A 17,124-nucleotide genomic window follows, 5' to 3' on the forward strand; every position below is an offset into this window, starting at 1 on the left:
TATTTAATTGATGAGAAATAAATAAAATATATAACACTAGGTCTGACTTTATTAAAAGATTTAACATAGCTTCATAATGATGAGTTTCAAGTTAGTAGCTAACGCTTTAACACTGCTATAGTGACTTCCGTCTTTCTGACATCATATGTGCATGCATCATTTCTGTACAATAAAATATATATATATATATATATATATATATAGAATTTAAAAAAATTTTTACATTTGGCACAGACACAGCTTTAAAATTCTTTACAATCCAAAGTAAACAGTTCTGTCTGTGATCGCATAAATGAACTGTTTGATCAACGTTTCATGACGACGCCTGCGTACACCACCTCTTCCTCCTGCTTGACTTCCTGAAACACACGATAAAAGAGAAGATACAAAGAGACACATCAGATCGGCTCAGTTTTATAAATCAGTTGAAAAACATGTAGTGTTTGTTAACATATCAAACATTCATTGTGTTAGTCTTAAGCATGCTATAAGTTGTGCAGGATGGTAAGAGCAAAATTCTCTAACATGATATAATTGGAATATTTAGCAAAATGCTGCACAATAGGTTTACTGTTTAAATTAAAACATAAATTAAAATTTAATGAATGCATTTGGCAGATACTTTTATCGATAGCGACTTACATTGCATTCAGGCTATTTTTCCTAACATGTGTTCCCTGGGATTCAAATCCCCAACTTTGCGCTTGCTAACACAATGCTCTACCACTTGAGCTACAGGAACACTAACATTAAAACATAACTTCATATTTCAATGAACATTAGCATGAATGCTAGAGGTCCCTTCTCAATATACTCTATATAGTGATATTTAGGGCCATTGAACAGATATAGCATTTTATTACAAAAATAAATAAATTAATATATTTATAATTGCATAAATATACAGAGGCCATATACAAGAGGCTTTACATGGGGTGTTTAAATTCAGGTTATTGTTTTAGTAAATTCTACACAGCAAAACATTTAACCTGTCTCCTTATACAAGACATCAGTGTCATTTTTGGTTTATTGTTCGTGTTTTCTTTATCACGCACATTCATGCATATGTCAGCAGAAATGTGCCACTTTTGTTTTTCTCACATTGGCTTTCTGAAGCCCTAATCTTGTGTGAAACACTGAACTATAACATTTTAAATGTTAGACGTGGTTTTAAAGTTGTTTTGTGAAGTTGAGAGATCTGTATCAGACCCTGACCATGTGTTTTTCCTCTTTGTTACTTCTCTTTGGTAATTTCGCCTAAGAAAGAACTGTTTTCAAGTCTAAACTAAATAACTATGGAAGCCAGGAGTGGGCCATATGACTGGAAATAAGGTTTTTATTATAGTAAAATGACAATGAAATACTACAGAACCTAAAATACTGCAGTCTTCCCTGTATGAAATATAGATTAATCATTATTAAAGCTACTAGAGTTAGGCTGCTGTCACTTTAAGACCTAATGCACAGATCAAATAAATTCACAAATTCGATTTTCTCCCAACTGTTTACATTCGCTAAGAAAATATCCAAAGGTTCACATTAATACCTGAACTTTGGATATATTTACAATGTTACATGAATATAAACTTTATAGCAAAATCTCTAAACATACATTTCGTATTAGTATCAGTATCATCCCCACATTTAGGGCCGTTACAAAGGTCTTCGATGTTTAACAGCTTCTACACACAAAAAGATTTTGCTCTATAGTTCTATTCTAAAGCTATAGGGGGAAAACAGTTATTTGTTTGCATTAGTGAATATGCATCAATGTTTACGTGATTAAAATCTGACTGGAGCTGCGTCGAGTATACCATACTATTTTTTACTTTTTATTATTTTAATAGGTCTGGGCTCTAGTGAACTTCCTGTTTTGATGTTAACCACTTTGCTTCAGGATCTTTTCTCAGACATAACTTCATCTTTTTCTCGTCGTTTTTTGCAGAAGTATTAAATAAGTTCCTCTGAAATCCCCTATAGAATCACATTGGTTTCTTGTAGGAAGTGTCAGAATACATTTAGAATACTATACATAATGTACATTCATTTCAAATAATAGAGTATTTACTTAATGATGAAGATCATTCATAATTACAAATAGTACTAATAGTAAAAATAATAATTATTAATATTGATCTTTATTTGATATTATTATTAGTAGTAGTATTAGTATTATTCAGAATTATTGTCATTGTTTTTTTATTATTATCGGAAAAAACAAGAGATGGATGGTTATGGTTAAATTTGATGGCATAAAAAATAACTTTATAAATATGCATAAGTTCTAAATTGTCTTACCGATTTCTTTGCTTTTCGTTGGTAGAACGTTGGATCAGCGTAAGTGATGTCTTCGTTACGAGTCTGGTCTGTTTCAACAGGAATAATTAAATCAACACGAGAACAACAACAAAACTCAATCTTTCTAAAAATGCTTGATTATTTCTGCTTTATTATTATTATTTTAATACTTTACAGATGTGTCAGTTATAGGTAACTCTTGCCTGCTTGGTCTGTTTTTCTGTGTCTCTTGTAGATCCAGAAGATCCCGACTGCAGCTAACAGCACCAGAAATACAGCAACAGCAGCAGAACTCAGCCCTATCATAAGTCCAGAGCCTTTAGAACCTGGAGAAGAGTTTGAAGTGGGCTGTAGACCTGGTGTTTCAGTTGTTAAAGAGAGTTATTAATGTGAGTGGATGTGTTTGATCTACAACAAACACTATTAAAAGCAGCACAGCTGAGTTTGTAATGCACATATATGCTACTTCAGATGAAGCTTTTGCTGTCAAAAGAAGGTGCAACATTTTACAATTCACATACTTGCACATGTGTGACAGAGTCTAGTGATGTCCAGATGTTGAGTCTGGTTGCTGATGGGATTTTTTACCACACAGCTGTAGCTGTTTTTATCTGTACAGTTCACCATTAAAGAAAGGTTTCTGTTGAGGTCAGACACACTGATGCTGGACAATAAACTGTTTCCTTTGTACCAGGAGAGAGTCACATGACCCACATTCACCACTGAACACACCAATGAACAATTCTGCTGCGAGGATGAGGAGTTTGATGAAGAACAGTTTGAAGAGTCTCTGTTGATGGCAGGAACAGGCAGACGAGCTGAAATAAAGGGAATTAAGATCATGTACACTCTCAGAAATAAAGGTACAAAAGCTGTCACTGTGGCAGAACTTTTTCAAAAGGAACACTTTTGTTCTTATTGGGTTCTAATATTTACAATTTAAGGTTCCAAAATGGACCCTTTAGAAATATGTACCTTTCAAAAAGATACCACCCCAGTGACAGCTTTTGTACCTTCATTTCTGAGAGTGTACGATATAAATTATAATGAATAATTATTGATTTTTATCAAGATAGTAATCTGTCTCTCTGGGGTCAGTTTTTCCTCTGTGATGCTCATGTGTCTGAAGTTGGACAGCAGTCTGGTAACTAACAGCAGGTTGATCTCATGACTGTGGAATTTGAGACCATGGCCACTTTGACTTTAATCCACATCCACATGAAGCCAGATCCACATTTAAGGCACATCCACGCAAAGCCAGAGAGTTCCCTATCCAATCTTTTTTTTTTTTTTTCTCATTTAAATAAATTTTGTAAACACAGCGTTCTCTCAAGAAATATCTACGTACACACAGACCCAAGTCACTGCCTAGTTAAAAAACAAATACAGACAGGCAGTGGACACGTGGCCTGGACAAGTGGCCAAGGACGGGTAGTGCTCATATTTTATGAGCTTTAGGAGATCAGGGGTGGGTCACCTGCTATGCTCTCCATTGACACCGACATCGAGACAGGTGACCTAGAAGACCTGCCTGCTTATTCTCCAAACTCCACTGAATCCTCCATCTGTCTTCCAGACTGTGTTCTTCACTCAGGGATATGAGAGAGACTTTGGGCATGCGGAAGTTCTCCCTCCACTCATCTTCCACAACAACGCCATTGACAAAGTTGTCCCACCAGCTGCTGGTTCTGTGAGATCTTACTCAAATATTCTCCTGTAGTCCTCCGCCTTGGAAATAAGAGCATGTGATGGATGTTGTTGTCCATAGTGATTTGTTGTTCTCCATAGTAGCAAAGGAGCAGAAGCATGTAGTCTGCCATTGTTGTTGTTGTTGTTGTGGCTGTTATGTGACGTAGTGGTGTCTGACTAGAGTTGAGACGTGGGGTGATGTCATCGCCGTTTCACAAAATAAACAGATTGGCAGAACACACAAAAATTCAAGGGTTTCATTTTCAGATTTATCCACTCTGGGACCCGGTTTCAGGCTCCCAAAACATAGGATCCGTCTGGACGAAATGCTGATACAATACAAAAGCTTTACATTTCTTACAAGAAAATGTACATTTCGCAGAAACTTTTATCCAAAGCAACTTACAGTGCATTGAGGCTAACCTTTTTTCTTAAACCTAACTTGTTCCCTGGGAACCAAACCTACAACATTTTTGCCCTGCTAACGCAACGCTCTACCACTGAACCACAGGAACTTACGAATGTGAGCATCTGTGCTAAACTCAATGTGGTTGCCAGGACTGAAATATATTAAATTAAACTAATTTGCATTTAAATCTCTTAAATACATCTGAATACTCAGACGTGAACCAGAGACACTGCAAACATTCATTACATTGTACACACTGCCTTAAAACACGGATATTTAAACGGCAATATACAAATAAATGTAAATTTAAAATGGTATAATTACTTTAGCCCAAATTTAAGTTTTCATTGTAAATAAATATAATTAATAATTGTTCAAATTAACACTAACTAACACTAACTATGTAAAGTGTTTATCAAATTAAGCATTTTGTGAAATTGGGATAGTATTATTTAAGGACAGATGACAAACACACTGAACTTTTCATAGTTTATGAAGTGATGATCATCAGTTTGTCATTGAATATCACAGTGTTAGATTTTCATGAACATTATTTGTGTTTATTCTTGTTAGTGTTGTGTTTTTGATCTGGGGCTCACATTACCCCTGCTATCAGTGTTAGAAAGACCACCATTAGTGGAGCTTTACTAATAAATATGATACTGTTATAGACAGAACAGACAAACCTGTAATTGTAACTCACCGTAGACAGTAACATTGAATCTGTGTGTGGTGACTATCCCACTTCTGATCTCAACTTGATAAAGTCCAGAGTCTGTGGTTCTGGTGTTTGTGATGGTCAGAGATCCAGTCTGATGATCCAGCTTCAGTCTGTCTCTGTATCTTCCATCAGGAACAACAGATGTGTTGAATTTTCCAGCCGCTTTATTAATGAGAGCTATAGTCTCTGTTTGTCCAAATCTCCATATTATCACATCATCTTTCTTGATTTCAGTAAGTCTAGAGTCTAGAGTGACTGGATTTCCCTCTGTCACTGACACAGACTTGACTTCTTCTGGATCAGCAAACACACCTGAAGAACACAGACACGTTTCTCATCAATCAAGCTCTAACTCTACGCTGGTAGTTTTAAGATTATTACAAGTTTTGGAGATAATTAAGATCCTCTTAGATGACAAAAGTGATCATTTGATCTGATCTGAGTCTTTCAACACAGCCACAGTTTCAACACATGAGATGATTTCTGTTCATCAGAACTCTACAGAATGATCTTCTTTCAGACAAAAGTTACAATGATCAGTTATTTCAATAGAAAATAACGTAAGACACGTTGAGTGAACTGCATTACAGTAAACACATATACATTACCTGGCCAAATTCATATATATCAATAAATCCACTCATACTGTATTATCTACACAATATTTGTTTTACTTGTTTAAATATGATTTATGTCCTTTCCAGATTGAAATTTGAATAGGACATGAACTTTATTTTTTGAAGATATACCTTCAGATGGAAACAGTCAACTGATGCTAAGATGTTAAATATCATTGATATAAAATAATAGAAAACTAATTTACCAGGGTAGATCTCACAGTGCAATCCTAGTTTGATTTGTGTTTCTGATACAACTGAAACTATAAAAATGTTTCAAACTCACCAACCAGATGCCAAAAGCACAAACAGCAAAAAACAAAGGAGTGAAACATTTTCTTCAGCAGCTCAGAAACTGAGAAATGTTGAAAAGTCCTGAAGTGAATCTATAATCACGGAGATGAAAACTACTTCTGTGTTAGTACGTGTCTGATGTGGGTTGTACTCCAATTCTGCTTTTTTCTCTCTCTCTCTCTCTAAACCACAGTCTCTCATGTTTTCACAGAGCTGTGTGTCTTTGCAATAATCCACTGTGAGAAAAAAAAATTACTAGCATTTTCTATTAAATTATATTAAACCCAAAAACATAACACAGTGTGATACTTAATTTAAAATACAGATAAACGCCTGTGAAAAATTCTTCATATTATTATATATATTTCTATGGACAGATGAAGCACAGGAGTAGATTAGCTTACACCTTACACCAAAAATACACCTTTTGAAGCTTTTGAGAATTCTGATGAACTGGAACACAGTTTTGCAAAAAGAAACGGTGCAAGATTCCTCCTGACTTTTGTTTTGCAAATACAGGAAACATTTAGTGGAAGTTACTATAGTCAGGACCATTTGTGAAAATGTATTTATATGTTTCTAACTTTGTTTGTCTATTGTTTGCATGGCTCTTATATATTATACTGTCAGCTGTGACATATTTCCTTGATTTAAACAAAGAAACCAGCATAAGTCCCAGCACTTATAGGCATTAAGTGGAATTAAAGGGTATATAAAATGGCCTTAAATGCTTTGAAAAAAAATTGATTATATTATTTTATTCCAGTTGCCTGGCAAATTCCAAATCTTGTTATTGGAGGTATTAATATCATGGATATTAATTGTATTAACTCTGATATTAGAAAAGTTTACTCGTGATGCTAGCTGTTTACCTAAAGCACTCATAAAGTGGAAACAATTCTTATTCAGTCAAGTTATGTTTACCACAGACTTTATTTCACTCACTCACTCACTCACAAATAAATAAATAAATAGTAAGACCTCCAAGGAAAGTCTTCCGGATTCTGACGTCATAGTCCTCCCACTCTTTTATCCTATTTTTAAAGCTGCTTTACAGCATAATTGAATTTTGTTTTCATTATTGTACACACTATTTCCCTGCTTAACACTGTTCGCTAAATCTGTCTTTATAAAGCGATATATAAATAAAGGTGATTAGAGTTAATCAAGTCTCGAGTTAATTAACTCCAGATGGTGGCAGTAGTGCATCATCAAGCTGCAGTTGATTCAGGCAGAAGAAGAAGAAGAAGAAATAGAAGAAGAAGAAGAAGAAGAAGAAGCTTCAGCCATCTCACACACTTATTGCGCTTTTATTTACTTTCACAGTGATAGAAAATAAAGACCCTTCATCTTTTTAGCAGTACAGTGTATTGTCAGTCGTTGTAAATTTTCTGTATCGAGTCGATTTTTCATTTAATGATTATTTCTGTCGTTGGAGTCTGTGCGACACACCCAAAAACCCAGCAGAGCAGATTGTGATATCCACTGATCTGCTCCAGAAACTACATTTTCCATTATATATTACTGAAATCTGAAGTGCAGCATGAAGATGTCATTGTTCTTTGTGTTCGTGTTGTTTCTAGAAGGTAAGGCTTATGTATCTTTATAAACGGTTTTGGTTTCACTTTGTAAAACCGGTTGTCCTTATCGCGCTTACCCTCTGACTCCTGCTGTCTGTAGTTAATGTTTAAAAATAGCTTGTAACATATGTAACTGCACTGAACGAAGGTTTTTATTATTATTATTTATTATAATTGCGTTTTAAATATTTTATCATATTTTTCTAATAGAGGTCGGGATCGTTGCGTCACATCGCAATGCATTGTGGGAATCGCGGTACAGAAGTAGATGTACTGTATAGTAGGCATTAGGTAACGTTGGTCATTTGGTCATTAATTTTGATTATTTTTTGGAAAATGGTTCAGTATTGCTGTATTGTGAACTGCTGTAATCGGTTTCATGATCGACAGGGCAAACGCCTCGTGAATCATATTAGTTTTCAACATTTTCCTACTTGTAAAAAAAAACACAAGGTGTCTGAAATCACCAAGAGGCGTCAGATGGCTTGGGTCGCCGCTGTACGGAGGGAAACCATCACCTTCGATAATATTATAATACATAGTTATGGTGAGACATGTTGTGTATGGTCTCTCTCTCTCTCTCACACATACACACACACACAAACTCAGACACAAACACATTACGTTTTCTCTAGTTTTTGGCCAGTAAGGGAGTCAGTTTAGTGTCTGTATTTTTTGTTTAAACATTTTCTTTTGACCCAATCCTGAACTTAATTTGCTTTTTGATATTTTTGTGCTGACTGTATTTAACAAATTTGAACAATTTGTTTAAAAAAAAAAAAAAAAACTGGAACGAACTTCAAAATAGGAAGTTAAGCGTCTTGTTTTGGTGAATGGTGGGTTGTGTCTGAGGTGAATGTTCGTCAATATTATACCGGATTACAGAACTACCGGAGGAAAACAGTGGATTTTTGCAAGTATGATAGGTGAGTAATTACTCCTGAAGTGTAACAAACCCGCATAGACAAGCTTCATAGCTCGCAGAATCTGATAAGTGTGTGTGTGTGTGTGTGTCACCACTGATGCTTGGTTAATGTTAACATTTCCTTAGTGAAAAAGATTGTTTTCTCCACGTTTAATTTGCAGATCCATTTATGATCTGCAGGTGAGCCTCCAGTGACTTTTTAAAAAGTGAAAGTGACATTTTTAAATTGATCGGAGGTGTAAGCGCTCACTCCACAGACCCGGTAGGAGAAATGATCAGGGAAACTGAGGCTTAGTAAACTTTCATGTGTTCATAGGGATCGATTCCGCCTACAAGCTCTTTTTTTTTTAATTAGCGTTGTTTGGCTTCATTATTAAGTTTGTCCGTATAGGTATAGGCAACTTTTTTTGTCACGTTCTATAACTTTTTCTGGAGACTGGCTATTATCTTATTACAAACCTGCTTTGCGATGCCTCTAAAATGGCCGCCGTTACCCACAATGCACCATTCCATGACGTCTACGCCCGAGCTCTATAGGGCTTGGGCGCCGCGTTGCATTCTGGGACGTGGCGGTCCTGCTGGCAGCCTCGCGAATGTAAACATACATCAAGTCGAACGAGAAGAAGCAGAGTTAGGAGAAAGAAAAAAGATGGTAAAATAGTGAAAAGTTTGTGAGATTTATAGGGATATGCTAAATATGGATGCCAGGGACCTGTATGTGGCACTATTAACGGTTTGGATCCATATGAAATTCCCAACAAATAGTGGAGTACCGACGGAGATTTGCTGCCGGACTTTTGCATTACAGATATCTTCGGCTACCTTGTTTGGTTTGTGAGCGCCTACACTTCAGAACAGTTCCGAAGCTACAAGTCATTGAAGTCTCATGTACAGTTCACAAATAGATGGGTATTTTCCTGTAAAATATCCCATTAGCTCTTCAATCGGACCTGTCAAGTCTCTGTGTTGTTGTCCTATTGCTACTCCTTGCCCTTCCAGCGAAACAGATGTTTTCAAAGCATCTTTTTGCTTACTTGAAAGCAACCTTAGCGTGATGTTGGGCTTTTTAAGATGGTTGTTATGGCGTGGTTGTTGTTGAGTTTTGCAGTTCGATATTTTTTTTTTTTTTTTTTTTTATGTCAGCAGAGGGATAGCAACAAAAAGATGAATGTTGAAATGTCCCGTATTTTGGATGAGTAACCCAAGAAATTTCCCTTATTTTCAATGTTGACTTAAAGATGTTATGGTCTCCGTCGCGCCTCCAAGCAGGAAAGCGGTGTAAAGTTAATCCATTCTCATTTTATTTTCCCCATGCCGATTATATGTTGCGCTATTTACACCCGACAATTCAGCAACGGTTTACCATGGTTGAAATAGATTTTTAATTAATCAAATTAAGACACACGGATGAGAGGGAGTACGTCTAAACACTGCGCAGTAGCCCGAGTAGCAGTAAAGGAGGCTGTCAACGTGGTGGCCACGCCAAGTAATGACGTCACGACGACCAAGCCCTATTAGTTTTTTTTTTTAATTCCATGCAGACTGCTAAGGCTTTAAGTCACCTAATACTCTACCTACATTTGCATGAATTTAGTTTTTTGTATTAAAAATAATAATAATAATTGTTGTAATATGTGAAGTGATAGTGATGCGACATATTGCCAAGTATGGTGACCCATACTCAGAATTTGTGCTCTGCATTTAACCCATCCGAAGTGCACACACACACACACACACACTGTGAACACACACCCGGAGCAGTGGGCAGCCATTTATGCTGCGGCGCCCGGGGAGCAGTTGGGGGTTCAGTGGTATTGAAGGTGGAGAGAGAACTGTACATGCACTCCCCCCACCCACAATTCCTGCCGGCCCGGGACTCGAACTCACAACCTTTCGATTGGGAGTCCGACTCTCTAAGCATTAGGCCAGGACTTCCCCATAATAACAACAACAACAAAATAAAAATAGAAAAAATATGGTGATCCATACTCAGAATTCATGCTCTGCATTTAACCCATCCGAAGTGCACACACACAGAGCAGTGAATACACACACCGTGAACACGCACCCGGAGCAGTGGGCAGTCATTTATGCTGTGGCGCCCGGGGAGCAGTTGGGGGTTTGATTCCTTGCTCAAGGGCACCTCAGTCGTGGTATTGCCAGCCCGAGATTTTGGACCCACAACTCTAGGGTTAGGAGTCAGACTCTTTAACCACTAGGCCACAACTTCCCCTATGTTATAGGGGAATATGTTATGGAATTTTTATAATTGTATTTTATACAGCAGTTATTCGTTATGAATTCATGAGCACAGAATGATAATCCAAGATATTTACACTTTACAGGTTGAATGAAAAGTTTGTTGTTGTTTTTTTCTCAGGGTGCTGTTTCTGACACATAATTGTTAAATATCATACATATTGACAGATCTAACTCTGGTGCCTTTTAAATGTGTGACTTAGATTTTAGATGCACATGGTTTAGATGTGCATTGATTCCTTTGCATCCTCTGAAAGCGGCATTTTCCAGCAAATTATGACACATGTATTATGAATGATTAAATTAACTAAAATCTTTACTGATGGTGTTTCATCATTGTAATTTCTATGGTGTATTTGTTCTTCTTTGTTTTTCAGGTGTGTTTAGTGAGTCAGTACCAGTGTCAGTGACTGAAGGAGATCCTGTTCCTCTAAACACTGGCCTCACTGAAATACATGAAGATGATGTGTTGGACTGGAGGTTTGGAGCTGAACGCCTTCGCATAGCTATAATCAATAAAGCAGCTGGTACAATAACATATGAGGATGTTCCTGGTGGAAATTTCAAAGGAAGACTGAAACTGGATAACCAGACTGGATCTCTGACCGTCATGGACAGCAGAATCAGTGACTCTGGTGAATATGAAGTCACCACCATTACAGCAACCTTGAAGACATTCAGTGTCACAGTCAAAGTCAAAGGTAAGTGTTAAAGGTCCAGGTTATAGGACCTGCCACTAGAGGGCTCACTACCAAAACAATAACAATCGCATGGTTTGATGAAGCTAAGGAGGAGCATGGAATGATGGGATTTGTTGTCTTTACCCAACTGCTGATGGCCATTAATCAGACGGAAAGAAAAATCATGGATTTAATGCAAGTTCAGCGATTTGCACGAGTAGATGTGATCAATGCAAAGATGCAATCAGACTATGGATCAGACGTGTCCTCGCGCGGGTCTAGACGTGAATGCCCCATAATACTAATCTTGTTGATCGTTATGATAGCATACGTTTTCTGTAAAGATACTAATCAAAACAACTCACCTGTCGATTAAAACACAAGTGAGATCGGCATCTCTTTCTAGTTGAAGTTTGTCGCGAAGCTCTCTCCATCTAGAAAATGCAACACCGATATTGATCCTCGCTCTTTCTCTCCTCTTGTCCCAAACTCTTCTTGGTTCGTATGATTGGCCCGTACGCTTAGGTTTACGGGAGCTGTCCTTGTCGACAGAACCAGTGGCAGGCGGTAAACAGTAATTTATGTTCCATAAATAACATAATCCACCATAAAACGTGCAAGAAGAAGTAAATAAGGAACAGCTTGAAGCAAGCTAGTGGTTTGCTGGCCGTTAGACACTACTTCATTTGTCCACGACACTGTTGTCATGTGATTTCTACGTCAGTAAAGGCAGTAACAAAGGGTAACTAACGTCATTGACAGGCGAATGCTCTGCCACTGTTTAGAATGGGGATTTTCTCATGATTTACAAGTAGTTGAAAACATTAGAGATATTGTTAGTAATCAACTGGACAAAATATATAACACTAGCCTAGTGGTTTTTGGATATTTTACTGCAGATATCTTACAAATTGTAACTTTAATGCATTTGTAAGTTTGATCATTATTTGAGAAATTATAATTATGACCACACAGACTTACCAGATTACTGAGTGCATTTTTGGTTACAGTGGGGTTTTTTTTTTTTTTTTTTGTGAAAAAGAATAATAATGAATAGGTTTACAGACGTTTCTATCTTAAGATTTATATATATATATATATATATATATATATATATATATATATATATATATATATATATATATTAGGGCTGCACGATATTGGGAAAAAATGACATTGCGATATTTTATTATATTGCGATATGAAATCTAATCTAATTTTTTTCTTACAAACAAAAATGGGGTGAGCACACTTACATTCTCATTTTAAATGATATAAACATCAGAGTATTATTTAAATTAGAGTAATTGTTTGTAACTTTAGGGTATGGTTTGAATTTTTTTTACATATTAACTAACATGAACTTACAACGAGCAATACCTTTGTTACAATATTTATTAATCTTTGTTTATCTTAGTTTATAAAAACACAGCTGTTCATTGTTCTGTAATGTTACTTCACAGTGCATTAACTATGTTAACAAATACTGTCCAACTTTTGATTTCAACAATGAAGGCTATAGCCTAAATGTTGAAATTAACAATGTTGTAGAAGTGCAGTTTAATAATAGTAAATGTTAAATAATGTAGTTAAATAGATTAATAAATAGAACATTATTGTGAAGTGTTAAAGTTCAGTGTTGGACAGGTCAGTTGTTTAAACCATTCATTAAATTGAATCGGTTCAAATGAATCATAACTTCGTGAATCAGACGTGTATGACATGCGTTGTGTAATTATCTCTGCAGTTTAGGATATTGCACAATATTTGTCACTGGATAGTTTTTTTTTTTTTTTTTTTTTGACACCATCGTGTCAATTGATTTTGATTATTATGCGCGAGGGAGAGAGAGCAAGATCGCGCTCGTGTTGTTTGAAGATGAGGATTCGCGCGTGGCCAGGGTGCTCTCTCTCTCTCTCTCTCTCTCTCTCTCTCTCTCTCTCTCTCTCTCTCTCTCTCTCTCTCTCTCTCTCTGTCTCTCTGCCCTGTTAAACTGACAGGACTTAAAAACTAGAGATGTTCCGATTCCCTTTTTCTCTTCTAAATTGCTAGAATTATTTTATGGTGTGCTTCAGACTGATCCCTTAATAAAACATGAACAAATACATGGTGAACTACTGTATTCATTACAGTATTTTTATTATCTGACATGAATTTGAAAGTATTATTTATTTTCTTAAGCGAAAAAGAACTTCAAATGCAGCCAAAAATCTAACACTGCAAACTAAAAAAAGGTCTTTTAGTTTTACAATATAACTGTATAAAAAAACTGCAACAAATAAGTCTAGGAATATAAAAAATGATATATTAATCAGATAATCTCTTTACAACAAAACAAGTAAAAAACAAGCTACTGTCTAGGCATAATTATTATTATTAATAGAGACATATTATTTACTACTACATAGAGACATAGCTAAATCTACTGTAGGCTACAACAGTAGCGTAATCTATTGTCAATTTACTCATGTTAAACTAAACATTTATTTTAATGGGCTGCCATGAAGATCTTTGAGTGTCTGTGTTTATGATATGACAGTTTTCTAAAATGAAACTGTAAATTCTCATGAAGTGACGCTTTATGCACGGCAGATACTACAAAACAGCGAGCTCCCGCGCATCTGCGCCCGTCACCCACAGAGATGTAGAATTTGCAGGAGTAATATTTAAATAATATTTTGCAGTTTAATATTCACAGACACTAACATATATTTGTCTACTGTCTGGAGCCCTGCGCTTTGACTAACAGGGAAGCGACTGAACGCAGCTGCGGGTACCGAATATACTCGGGAGTCGGTAACTACCGGTACTACAGAGACATACTGCTAACCACTGATCTATAATATAGAAGCGACTTCACTGTCTGTTGGCAGTTTAGAACGCGATGAGTGATCCAGTCATATATAGATCAGTGCTGCTAACGCGTCTTCATTTCTTCTTCGCTGCTGTAAACGGGTTGCTTGTGGCAACACAGCACAACTTCCTGTGTTTGCAATGCATTCTGAGCAGCGAAGAAGAACCATGCAGCGGATAGACAAAGCTTGAAAGCTAGCGGTCATAACTAGGTCTCGTTTAAGAAAATGGTATCGGAACGGTATATGAGTTCATGTACTCGCCGATGCCAGAATTTGTTGTGGTATCGGAGATATTTCCGATACTAGTATCGGAATCGGAACAACTCTATTAAAAACGCATGCAAATGATAAACTTTCACTCTATGATGGTTAAGCTGTGCAATTAATCTGCGAATCACATTCGTAAAGGGCCGGGGAGCAGGTGGTTCTTACAGTTAATAAATAATGGATCAACTATGACAGCCTACATCGCACATCCTGCGATTGTGACTATCGTGGATTCGTACATCGCGATATCGATGCTTAAACAACACATCGTGCAGCCCTAATATATATATATATATATATATATATATATATATATATATATATATATATATATATATATATATATATATATCATTTTTATATTTATATATATATTTTTATCAAGTTTAAATTATTTTTGCAGATATATATATATATATAATATATATATTGCCAATATCAAGACCAGTTTGATGGAAAGGGACACAAGTTGACTATTTAAGGCCCCGATATACTCCAAACAAAATCAAAGAATGAACTGATATGATTCATTTTGAACAAAATCAGGTCGAAACGAAGCTTGTTTTGAGTTTGTTTTGGCAGTTGGAAACAGCTGACCAAATAAAACTTTCTGGGGGAGTTCTTTTTGACACCTTTAAGTTTCTATTGGATTGGAGTGTTGGAGTGTTCGGAAACAGTATACCGTCGCTAAGCCTTTTCAAAAGAAGAACGGAATCTAACTTCATTTGAAGTATACCAGGACCTTTAGACAGCTGAAGATGTTAATTTGGCAACCCATCAGGTTGATAATGGCCCATCCTTGAAAATAATATCTAGGGTAATACTACAACAGCCCATAATGAAATGATCTCTTTATATAATATAATATGTAATGAACTACAGTAAAGGTACCCTGAGAGATTAAATAAACTAAAATATCTTACCTGTTGAGGGAGAAAGAAGAATCTCTGCTTCTGGCCTCCTCTAAAAAAGCCAAGTCAAAGTTCATTTGGGGTTTATTGATCTTTGCCTTTCGTTTTCACTTAAAGATGTGTTTTGAGATTTTACGTCTGGTCATTTACTGTTTAGCACGGTCCATCGGCACTATTTTTCACTCATTGTGATAAACTTTCAGCTCCATGTTGTTTCATATTCCTTTTGGAACTTGGAAGTTGCATAGTGTAATTTTAAAACATCTTCAATGCTTGTATTTATCATTTTCTCACTTGATTCCTTCTAAGGTAGTACAAATGTAGTTCTGTTTTGGTGTTTGTACATTTAAGTTTAAGTTTCATGTTAATAGATATAATGTAATCTGTGAACAGAGCCTATGACTAACACCTGTCAGTTTAAAAGCCTAATAAGGACTGTTGGCATGTTTATGAAATATTTTAACTGTTAAATCTGCATTATTTACTCCTTATAATGTTCTAATTGAATTCAGTCCTGTGTCCACATCAAACACCAGCCAAAGCAGTCAAACCAGATCAATAATGGATGAGAAAATCACATTATCTGAAGTTACAATCAGTAAAGCTTCTCACTTTAAACAGAATCAGAGTCATATTTATTATGCTTTCATCATATCTGATGGTTAATGGTTATATGAAAGTTGGTGATTTGACTTGACACTAATGACTGTCTGTTTCAGCTGCTCCAGTTTCAGGTCTGTCTGCAGGTGGTATAGCAGGAATAGTTATCGCGGTACTGGGGGTCATTTCAGCTGCAATTGGTGGTTTTTACTATAGCCAAAGGAAAAAGAGACAAGAGAGTAAGTATTACAGCTGATACAGCATGTGCTGTAGATTTATTATGCACAAATATTAGAGATGGCAGTGAAATGGCAGAATATGAATCATGATTTAATGAACAGAAAGCAGGGTGCAGAAATGGAGCATAACCAGTGTTTTTTGCATTCATTTCTGTTTGTTTGTAATGTTTTTATTAAAATGCATGTTCCATAATTCTCTGTTTTTACAGTATAAGCTTAACAAGACCATCTCTGGTGAGTAACCTCATTCTTTCAGTGTAATAAATTAATTGATTATCATTTTTTTTTTAGTCGAAAGATTTATGAATCTGTTTAGATTAAGGTTTGTTAATTTGTGTTACAAGACAGATTAATCGCGTCAGTGTAAATCGTTATCTTTGGAAACATTTGATTAGATTTGTTTTAATGGTTCATTCTACATCATGAGCAGCACTTTGAATTCAATCATACATTTTTAAGATGAGGTGTTTTTTTTAAGTTGAACTGACATGCAAGACCTGTTTTACTGCATGCAGCTGATAATGAACTAAAGAATGTTTCCTGTGTGACAGAAAGATGACAGACATCATCTGAATCTGTTTGTTATACTTTTCCTGTAACATAATTTTTTTAATGTTCCAGTTTCATCTTACTTTGGCCATGTAAATATCAGCAACTGCACCAGATTGCATATCTTTGATCAATTTAGGCCTCTGAATAAAACTGGTGTTTATTTTCCCCTTTTTCCCTCTTACTATATCAAATAGTGTGAGCCAATAATGTATCAAATATTATACTCAG

General features: G+C 35.9%; 1 protein-coding gene across 2 annotated transcripts; it reads right to left on the minus strand.

Annotated features, from left to right (window-relative positions):
* On the minus strand, window positions 1-6,200 carry LOC113077360 (SLAM family member 5-like). Of its 2 annotated transcripts, XM_026249769.1 has the most exons (6): window positions 6,021-6,200; window positions 5,100-5,429; window positions 2,820-3,116; window positions 2,502-2,624; window positions 2,299-2,366; window positions 1-359 (listed from the first exon to the last, which is right to left on the minus strand). In XM_026249769.1, exons 1-6 carry the CDS (start codon window positions 6,067-6,069, stop codon window positions 306-308), a joined length of 921 nt encoding a protein of 306 aa, XP_026105554.1. In that variant the 5' UTR covers window positions 6,070-6,200; the 3' UTR covers window positions 1-305. The 2 variants fall into 2 exon arrangements, with proteins under 2 accessions (XP_026105554.1, XP_026105556.1); XM_026249771.1 differs by lacking the exon at window positions 2,820-3,116 and having other exon boundaries at window positions 6,021-6,197.
* Between the last annotated feature and the right edge of the window lie 10,924 nt (window positions 6,201-17,124).

Source organism: Carassius auratus, unplaced genomic scaffold (assembly GCF_003368295.1).
Source record: "Carassius auratus strain Wakin unplaced genomic scaffold, ASM336829v1 scaf_tig00022400, whole genome shotgun sequence".
In the NCBI taxonomy this organism is placed as follows: Eukaryota; Metazoa; Chordata; class Actinopteri; order Cypriniformes; family Cyprinidae; genus Carassius; species Carassius auratus.